The following is a 10,000-nucleotide window of genomic DNA, read 5'->3' on the forward strand; positions in this document are numbered from 1 at the left end:
AAACGGGAAAGATAATCAAAAGCAAGTTAATGGAGACGATGCGTTGCCATAGAAACGCACAGCAAGAAAAAGGAGATGTAGTAATACCAATCACAGAAAAAATAGCAAACCCGTTATGATGGTTGCTATTTTCTTACATAAAAAAGCGCTTAAAAAAATGAAACAAATGCCCTGTTGGAAAGAACCTCACATGAACCACAAACATGTGTTGCCCCGTCTTATGTTATGCCTTAATGACGGATGTGCTTATTGCCGAAAACATTTTAACCTGCCTGAGTGCCTTCATCGCGAATGGTCAACCGAGGCAGTTCAGATCCCTTGGCCGTGATCTTGCTGATATGTTTCCCTCTTTTGATAGCTCAATCTGCTTGCCTGGTTTTACGATAATAGCCTCGCCGCATCGCCGATGATAAGCCGCGCCACCACCAGGCCAAGACGGTGCATACGCTTGTCCGTCAATTCTTCCCAGTTAACTTTATGTGTCTGCGTTGGCACCGGCATAAACCGACCACCTAATGAAACCTATCTCATGCCCCACGGTATCCCCAGCTTGGCATACACATTCATGAACATGTGTGTCTGTGCCCCGGATGAGAAGCTCCTGAGCAGCATGCGAATGTCCTTGAGCAAATCTTCAATCGTGATCGATGGCGGTGTATAGCTCAACCGTGAGCCCTGTTATCAGTCAATCGATTGCAATCCTCTTATCGATTCGGTTCCCAACCATCCAGCGGAGATGCTCGTGATGGTTTTGATCGATCGAATTCCGCTAAAAGGTTTCACATTTTTCGGACACATGGTGTGTAGCTAAGAGAGGTTGAAGGGGAGATCCTTTATGGTACGATCCAGAAGTCCGGTTGAGGTTTGCTGTGTTGACGCCAAGACGCCGGATGAGGTTTTCTTTGTTGGAAAAATATGCCATTGATCCAGCATGAGCACCGTAGCAGCGTAAACTTATAATTACACCGTGACGCATCGAACGAGTGAAGCGAAATCATGGTGTAACCAAACACCCAATTACTACTACGCCGCTATCAGGACCTGGGTACCAGTGGGACCAGGTTTACGTGAAATTGTACCACGATTCCCTCCCTGCCCCTTTAATAAATTCAGAGTAAGACATCTCCCAAGCGACCAAGAGGACAGATAGGAAACAATAAAGATCGCTGGATAACCTCGAAGGTTGCGATGGGACAGTTTGCACTACAATATCTTCCATCTTACCACCTTGTGCTCGCGAGCATACCAAGAAGGGTAAAACTTTGCTACCCCGATAACTTTCCCGTCCACCAGTGGGTACGGTAAGTGGAGCTGTTTGGAAAGTTTTTTCTTATGATTTGGTACTCTCGGTTTCAGTGCAAAGTACAGCGAGAGCAGCAGCAGCAACATACAGAACCATGTGAACGGACTTAGTAAGCGATGTCGGTTGCCGCGCCGTTTCGAAGGCAACGCAACGCCTTCCTCGTGTGCCTGCTTGCTCGCTCGAACTTGTTACCTCGTTTTGTGTCATTTAATTACTGTCTCGTGCCGGGCGGCCACGAGAAGGCCGGCGAGCCTGGCCAGTGCTCTAAACAGAGCCCACGTGTATCATCATCATCATTGCATGGTGTCGTGTTGCAATTAACCTCTACTCAGCATGAGACGCACGAGAGAGATGGAAGGAGAGGGTGACCGATATCAAGAAATAATTTGTTAGTGCAAGTGGCAGTCAGTCAGTCCTCGGGAATTCTATGTCTTGCGTAATTCATCAAACTAACCAGGCAAATCCAACCCCCTGAGTCATAAGTCGTAGCAACCATATCCTCTGGACGGAGAAAACAGCAACTGGTGTCCCACATGCGGATCACCACCATCCAAGAACCGTCCCAGAATGGGACATTGAACATATATTTTCGTTCATCGAGCCACGGGTGTGTTGACGTAGTTGTAAATTAATCTTGAACGTAGAACTCATCGAAAATTGGCCCGAAAATTGACGTCGTCGCTGTGTCGCTATGGTGTTGCCACTCGTTAGGGTCACCGGGAATCCGGACAACCAAAGCATGATCCAATTAATTTGATTCACTGACGCACCACCACCCACCGGCATTTTCTGGCCATGCATGTTGGTTAAGTTGGGCGAAAGTCATATTTTGAATCACTTATATAGAAATCGCCGCCTAACGGTGATGACAGGCTGATTCTTATGAACGTTATTGGAGTTGATTTCGTGCGCTGCATGGATCTAAGTGTCGTCATTGAGCCGCAGCAATCCATGACATCCGAATCGTAATCATTGGCAGCAAATTATACTCTGCCATTTCTCAGTTACCGTTGGCGCGATAACAACCCACCCCCCATACAAACCAACATCCATTTTTCTTATCTAGACATTCCTCAAGTTGCCGAACGAACTTTTTCGACTCCGTACGCCCAAAATTTATTCTATCCAACTGGCTCATCGGGTTACGACACAAACAGCGTATCGTACGACTTTGGCGCTCTGTTGCTCCGTGGAAAGTAGTTGGTTCTTCTCTCTAACAATCAGCAACCCAAGCGAGGCAATTCCCGATCTAATGTTCGTTGATTGCCTCAGGGGAAAATCCGAAAACAGTTTTCCTGCTCCTGCATGCAATCTCCAATACCCCGCCACTGTCATCACCGCCCGTCCGCCCTCTGCTATCAATCCAATTTAGTCGCTCGAGCAACGAACGATGACACAGCGAAGCACCGGCGACCAGCAGAAAGAATAGCGGACCCGTTTTGGGTATTACTTAATCAAATCGATATGCAAAGTGTGGTACTCCCCGGGGGCTGGGGGGAGTGTGTGTTTAGTTTCCTTGTGTTGAGCGAGTGTAGAGATACCACAATTCGCTTGCACGGAGTTGCATCTCGGTGCAGCATTGAGGCAGCAGTTCAGCGCGATCAAAATGGTTTTCCTTCGATTGCCGCAGATAGACATACACACACGGCTAGGGAGGGGGCTATTGAGGTCAAGGTCCTGTTGTTCCTGCTGTTCGTCCACCCACTGCTGCGTTGCGCTCCAAGGCTAACGCATTCCCGGACAGGAGCGTTAGCGGGCATCGTTCACATGATACCGTCCTGGAGTTACTGGGTTTTGGGCTTAAGTGGAACCACTAACTGCTGCTCGTAGGAGGCATTGGAGATGATGTTATCAGGCACACACACGCTACACACATATAGCCACTTAACAATCATCGCGGCGAGTTTACACTTCTTATCACTTCTTGTCACTGCGGGACCAAACAGAGAAGGACTGCGGCCACGCTTGTATTTATCTAAACCAAAAAGGCATCGGAAACTAGATACACAGAGAATGCCCTCGCATGCTCTGACGGATGATATCATTCCGCTGCTTCCATTTCCAAACACACCTAAGTCGAACGCATCTCAGTGTACTCGTTGAACTGAGTTTCCACGGTAATGCTCATGATAGGCAATCCTTTCAGGGCCTTATCACTACGGACGGATACCACCTGGCCACGGTCATCGCCGTATCAATCCCCGGTGGGGGCGCATTACGACACACAAAAACATCATCGCCCCGGGGTCGATTTCTGGTGCCCCTCTGTTGGGGGCTCCTTGCTGGCCGATTAATTACCTGTTAAGCAATTTAGATCACTACCACCGCACCACCACTTCCCGCAGAGACACTACCCGATGACGACAACACCACGGACACAGAAAGGGGGAGGCTCACCTTTGCCAGAGCCACCTCATCGGGCAAATTCACTTCCCTCGCTCGTTGCTGCTGTTGTTACTCCTCGGTGTGCGCGGCAACAACACACACATTCGCGGGCGCTGGCTGGATTTCACGTACCCCCAAAACGGCGACGGTCGAATCGCACAGATATCACGGGGACAGGTTTCAGGAGGAGGCCGTTTCCACGCCGCGAACACCCCGGGCCAGCCAGCAGGATGACCACTTTCGATATTTTGTTCACGGCGATTTTTGGCCTGGCACTCGAACGAGTTGCGAAAACGTCAAACCTGCTAAACGGTGGCCCTATAACGGGCGCTTGAAAGCCTTATCGTGCTAACATCTTTTGAATCGTTCAACTGCTTATATTCTTTTTAGGAAAATTTTATGCATATTTTTGAGAATAAATACACTTACTAATCGTCATAAAGGATACCACAGAAGGCGTTCGATGGTATGAATTTCAAAATTGAAATTTGCTCTCCACACGCACATTCGGACACCCCCCGTTAGCGTCTGTCGATGCTGTCAAACGAAAAACGGCCAAGAAAAAGAAGAAGAAAAAGCAAACGTTTACGTTTTGTGTGTGGCCCCGAATATTTTTTCCGCCGTTCCGTGGTAAAACCGTGGTGCCGAAATAAAGGATGTCGCGGCAAAACACACGCTTGGATACGAAGAAAGTGGTAAGCGAGCCTTGATCCATGTCCTGTGACAAATGCGCTCTCGAAAACCTGGGTGATTCTGCGGCCACTGTTGGGTGTGTGTAGCGGGGGGCGAGTTCCGAAGCGACAACGAAAGCATCCTCCCACTACTTCCGCTGAACTCCCTGTTCTCTCTCTTTTTGTTTTTTCTTCTTCAATTATCAGTGGTAAATTCTAATTCCCGGAAGTGTGCGTGTGCGTATGTGTATGTGTGTATGTGTGTATGTGTGGATTTCGTGTGCATCCTGCCAAAGGGGGTCCTCCAGCATAGCAGGCGGCTGAGTTGGCTTCCAGTGTGGGTCGCAGGATCTGGAATGATCTGGAGCGGGACCAGCGGGAGGAGCGGTCGATGCCAGAAACCAGCCATTCTAATCACAGCAACGTGCGGGCAGTAGAGGCTAGCGGGTTTTCCGGCCTTCAGTAAAAGAACTGTTACAAACAATGATAAGCATGAACAACAGCGCAACGATTGCGAACGGTTACAGCGGAGTGACGCTGTCCGATCTGAATGGTGCGACGACGACAACGGCGACGGCACCCGGGACCACCGGCGGCGGTATTCAGCTGGTGCAGCTCGGTCAGATGATGCCGGATGGGACTACGCAGCAAATATTCGTGCCCAACTTGCAGCAGCTGAACGCTGGTGGACAGCAATCGATACAGGTCATTCCGATCGGATCCTTTCCCCAACAAACGATGACCGTGGCACCGGCGGGTACTGCGGCTGGAACCACAATACAAGCGGCGGCCGCTGCACCGCAGCAGCAACAGTACATACAGTATTCGCTTGATGGTGGGCAAACGTATGTGTACCAGGCAATCGCTGCCCCGGAACAAACTTACCAGAATGTTAGTCTTCCGATCGTTCAGCTGCCGGCCGGACAAACGCTCGGTGCTCCAGGGACAGCGCTTACCTTTGCGCCCGCCGTTAACCACGCGATGGCTTCGATGCAGCAGGCCACCGCCAATACCACCACCATTGATGCTAGCGCGCTACAAAACATTATAACGGCTCCGGTCACGATAGCGTCACCCTATCAAACGGCCGCCTCAGTTCAGGACGGTCATAAACCTGACGCGGTTTCACACGCTGTAAGCCCCACCCTGGCAACGCAGCAGCAGCATCAGCAGCACCACCAGCACCAGCAACAGCAACAACAGCAGGCCATATTCCAAACGGCAACCGTTTCTCTAGCTAGTCCAGAGCAAAGCGCAGTTAGTACCGTTACCATACCAACGCCACAGGTTGCTGTACCTTCGGGGAGCGCAACGGCAGTCACGGCGACTGTGATCCAACCAACTGAGCTGGACACGGACCAGGAACCGCTGTATGTGAACGCGAAGCAGTACAACCGAATACTTAAGCGAAGGCAGGCCCGGGCTAAGCTAGAGGCCATGGGCAAAATACCGAAGGTGCGGCCAAAGTATCTTCACGAATCGCGCCACCGGCATGCCATGAATCGGGTACGAGGCGAAGGAGGCCGTTTCCATACCTTCGATCAAGAGTCGAAATCGTGAACGGCGCTCGCTCGACGCAGATGAAAGACGAAGTCCAAAGACCCCTCATCCCTTATCACATCCCACACCATCTGGTGCCACCCGGACTGAGCAAACATGGAACAGTGGTAGAACAGAGCTTCGCGACGTGGCACATGACCGGGCGTGGCCATCGTTCGCGATCAGAACGAACGCATTGTACATAGTAGCGTACGCGAGACCCGATTTATCTTTTAAAGCACACTGTAAGACACCGGTATCAAGGAAAACCCCAATAAAATCCTAATCGACAGCGATTCTACAAGCGAACAAGCTGCAGTGATAGCAACGTCACACCCCAGGTATATGAGTTTCATTTCCGAACAAGGAGGATCGATGTTGTGACCTCGGCAATGCTAGGCATTTGTCTCTATTGTTTTTGAACTCGCTTCTCGCGACCTGCCCTACCGCCCGTCCGCCTAACGAAGCGTAAGTGTACATGCATCGAAAGCTAACGTTGTCCATTTCTGCCTCTTGTTTCTTTTTCCCCCGCACAGAACTCCGAGCTCCTAACGCTCACTTACGGGGCACTGGTTTCGCAGATGCTGCGTGACTACGAGAGTGTGGACGATGTGAACAAGCAGCTCGATCGCATAGGTTTCAACATGGGTATGCGGTTGATCGAGGACTTTCTGGCACGCACCGGGTCGGGCCGGTGCCTCGATATGCGCGAGACAGCCGATAAGATACAGCTTGCCTTCCGAATGTACCTGAACGTACAGCCAACCGTCTCGAACTGGGCCGCCTCGGCAGATGAATTCTCGCTCATCTTCGACACAAACCCACTGACGGAGTTTGTCGAGCTGCCGGCCGATTATCAGCAGCTCCGCTACAGTTCGATACTATGCGGCTGCATACGGGGTGCGCTCGAGATGGTGCAGCTGGAGGTGCAGTGCTGGTTCACTCAGGATCAGCTGAAGGGTGATGCGACGACGGAAATTCGCGTCAAGTTTGTGCGGCGTCTCGAGGATGCCGTACCGGCAGGAGAGGATTAAACATAAAGGCGGAAGTTTGCATTGATTCATGACCCATTTCATTCCGGTTTAAATGGGATCCGCATTGATCCGCCTACAGAAGAAGGTTATTTAAAAAAGTAACTCGTTGAATAAAAGCTGCGTTCTCACATGGCACGCACATACCTTATGTACAGTGGAACGAAAAGAAATCTTTTTTATTTAGCCAAACTTAACAATCTATTGGGCACAGACTGCCATTACGTTATCATTAGTCAATGATGAATGACAAAAACAACAGTAACGCAAACTCATTTTAAAAAATATAGAAAAGGCACTTATACGACTTTGGCACTCGCTTGGAGCCGATCTTTTCAAGAACGTACCCCAGCCTGACTAGGGCAATGAGCGTGATGATGACTTTATGGTTAGTATTTTGATTTTTGGCCATTCTTTGATGCATATTAAACAGAAAGAAAGAAAGAGGAAACGCTTATGAATTATAGTTACGAATGCAATAACACGTTATTGTGTACGTCCTGGCTTTTCCGCAACCATCTCTGCTGCTATGCCGCGTGTCTTTAGCATAAACACATCTACAGCCCCACTCATAGACCGTCGGTGTGCGGGTCCTTTCTACTGTGACTCTGCTGTTTATATTAACTATCAGTTCCACCAAAGGCAATGCAGTTGGAAGCAAAACAGCCGACGTGAAAAGCAGCTCGGTGAGCATCTCTCATGGCTCCTAACAAAGTTGCTCAACGCGTACGACTAAACAATACTCAAAATAGCATCTAGGAACAAGTTTCTTAAGGCAACTCAATTTTTGGATACCAGCCGTATTATCTAACTTTATAACTCCCTTGCTCTCTCACAATCGATCATTCGATGCTTTCGTTGGACCAGCACAATCTGCTTTCTTTCGAGCACCTTTACTTAATCTTGAGACCATTTCCATATCCTTCTGCTTCTACTATTGCTTCTCCGATGCGTAGCATAACAAGTGGACAAAACAAAGTATAACGGAACATATAAAAAATAATCCTCACTTCCTGACTATATACCCTCTTTCTCTGTCACTATTTCTTGCTTCCTTGACATCCTGATAACTTATTCTTGTTGACTGGTCCATATCTTCTAGCAAGGAAGGAAGCGTGGATGAGAAGGGTTTTGTACTTGCTTTGCAGATAATTGGTGAGTTAATGCATGATGGCACTAGTGCTGCTACTACTATGGCACTGGATCAGACTCGAGTGGGTGCTCAGAACGCGCTTCAGTGTTTCAAGCGTCTTCAGACAAATCACTACGCAGCAGCTCGGCGAATGACCATCGCGTGGTCCAGAACAGGAGCATTTCTGTAAGCTTTTCAGCATGTTTGCCAATGGTTCGATCTGATCTGTTATCTTCGGCATCGCTTCAATCGATTCATTCGCAGCAGGCGTTGCCCCTTTACAGCAGGTCGACGATGGTACTGTAGATGGGGTGTTAGTCTGAGTAGGCTGTGGTTGCGCAACGGGCAAAGAACTGATCGGTGTTGATTGGTTTTCGGTAACAAAAGTGATGCCGGTTCTAGCATCGGAGAATGGTTGCACGGTTTCATCTACAACACCACCAGTCATCGTCCGACACGGATTCTCGGGACCACATCCTCCGATACAACCATTCATTGGATCACACTGACAGTTTACACAACGACAAATGTCGGCATCTGCCGTAATGTCCTTCAATGTTTTCGTGATTGGATCTGGTAATTGCGGCAGGGAATCTGCCAAAGCCATCGTTTCCACGAGCATCGGTAGTGTTGGCGCATCCTGAGGCACAAACTCAGGCACGGTTACCGCACTGTTCACGAGCAGATCACTGGGGTGATTAGTCCCAACGACCGATTGTGCATCCAGCTTTGGCAGGAACTCGTCGGCGAACAGTTCATTGATCAGCTTATCCGTCTCTTCCTGCTCTTCCTGCTTCACACCGACCGCACGTTCACTATTCTGAATTGCCTGATCGATCTGAACCGTTGCATTAGCACTTTCTAGCATATTTTCGTCGAAGTAGCACCCCACGTCGATTGCACTGTACACTCGGGAACTGATCGGATCATCTGCAGGATCGTCTCGCGATCCTATTGGCTCGATATCCGTCCCTGGTAAGAAGTCAGCTACGTTCACGTTAAACGATAGATCCACATAGGACGGTACATTCGTCGGTAGAGCGACACAGGCGGAAGTGACAGGATCGAGCGCTGCCAATGGTTTCGTTTGAAGCATCGAAATGTCGATCCACTGGGGGTTTAGTTCCTCTTCGGTGGCGAGTGCCAGCTCAAGGGCTTTGGATTCATGGAAATCCGTGTTCAGCTGTGTATAATTGTACGGTTCCTCCATTACTACCGGTGCCTGTGACGCAGACGGTAGCAATTCCGTTTTCAATTTACTGGCACAATCGTACACTGCCCCCTCGCTAACCGCTAGTGCTGAAGGGCTCATCACAATCTCACGTTGGTTGCCGATATTCATTAGCTCCGATGCTTTACTTTCCATTACATCCTGCACTCCATCGTCAACTGTGCAAACAGTAGAATCGGTAGCAGCGACAGAAGTTTGTTGTTCTAGCGCGGCAAGGCGAGCCTTCTTTAATTTAGCTGCCGACTTTGAAAGCTTTTTCTTCTACAACATGAAGTAAATTCAGTAAATTAAGAGCATTTCAAATCACAAGAACACTACGCTGCTTACCACCTTCTCGTGGGTCTTCGAGTGCGTCTTCAAGCTGTGCGGTGTGCTGAAGGATTTGTTGCAGTCAGATATTTTGCATAGAAATGGTCGTTCCCCCGAGTGCGTGCGGATGTGCGTTTTCAGATGGTGTGACGCCGTGAACGCTTTGCCACACTGATCCTCTTTACATCTGCAATCGCAAGATGGAGAAAAGAAGCAAGAACATGTATTAACAAGTGGTTCCGCAAAAGGTACCAACGTAGCACTCCAGCAGATGTTCTCTTACTTGTAGGGCCGCTCCTGGGTGTGTACGCGCGAGTGCTTCTTCAGATCGCTGAGCGTGGTAAAAACCTTCTGGCAGACGACGCAGTTAAACGTTTCACCGTTGTGCAGTCGCTCGTG

The 10,000-nt window shown here is 49.3% G+C and overlaps 3 protein-coding genes across 7 annotated transcripts in view; 1 reads left to right on the forward strand and 2 right to left on the reverse strand.

The window, feature by feature from the left end:
* LOC125954998 (hyccin) overlaps window positions 1-3,957 on the reverse strand; it is a 16,926-nt gene extending 12,969 nt beyond the window's left edge. For 2 of the 3 annotated variants that reach the window (XR_007469078.1, XM_049685791.1), the window contains exon 1: window positions 1-3,957. This exon is cut by the window's left edge and continues 382 nt beyond it. The gene's annotated coding sequence lies outside the window, so the exon portion shown is untranslated. The other variant, XM_049685792.1, reaches the window with a different exon arrangement.
* A 289-nt stretch (window positions 3,958-4,246) lies between these two features.
* On the forward strand, window positions 4,247-6,953 carry LOC125955040 (trafficking protein particle complex subunit 3-like). Of its 3 annotated transcripts, none has more exons than XM_049685862.1 (2): window positions 4,247-4,383; window positions 6,435-6,953. In XM_049685862.1, the coding sequence occupies exons 1-2, from the start codon at window positions 4,345-4,347 to the stop codon at window positions 6,930-6,932; spliced, it is 537 nt and encodes a 178-aa protein (XP_049541819.1). In that variant the 5' UTR covers window positions 4,247-4,344; the 3' UTR covers window positions 6,933-6,953. The 3 variants fall into 3 exon arrangements, with proteins under 3 accessions (XP_049541819.1, XP_049541818.1, XP_049541820.1); XM_049685861.1 differs by lacking the exon at window positions 6,435-6,953 and adding an exon at window positions 4,567-6,233 and having other exon boundaries at window positions 4,260-4,383; XM_049685863.1 differs by lacking the exon at window positions 4,247-4,383 and adding an exon at window positions 5,926-6,239.
* Window positions 6,954-7,367: 414 nt separating this feature from the next.
* The window catches only part of LOC125954984 (uncharacterized), a 6,038-nt gene continuing 3,405 nt past the window's right edge, over window positions 7,368-10,000 (reverse strand). Inside the window, exons 4-6 of the mRNA XM_049685759.1 lie at window positions 9,885-10,000; window positions 9,620-9,788; window positions 7,368-9,553 (exon numbers count right to left, since the gene is read on the reverse strand). The exon at window positions 9,885-10,000 is cut by the window's right edge and continues 161 nt beyond it. Of these exons, the coding sequence (XP_049541716.1) occupies window positions 8,090-9,553; window positions 9,620-9,788; window positions 9,885-10,000 (1,749 nt within the window). The 3' untranslated portion in view covers window positions 7,368-8,089. The remainder of the gene's footprint in view (window positions 9,554-9,619; window positions 9,789-9,884) is intronic.

This window comes from Anopheles darlingi, chromosome 3 (genome assembly GCF_943734745.1).
Source record: "Anopheles darlingi chromosome 3, idAnoDarlMG_H_01, whole genome shotgun sequence".
In the NCBI taxonomy this organism is placed as follows: Eukaryota; Metazoa; Arthropoda; class Insecta; order Diptera; family Culicidae; genus Anopheles; species Anopheles darlingi.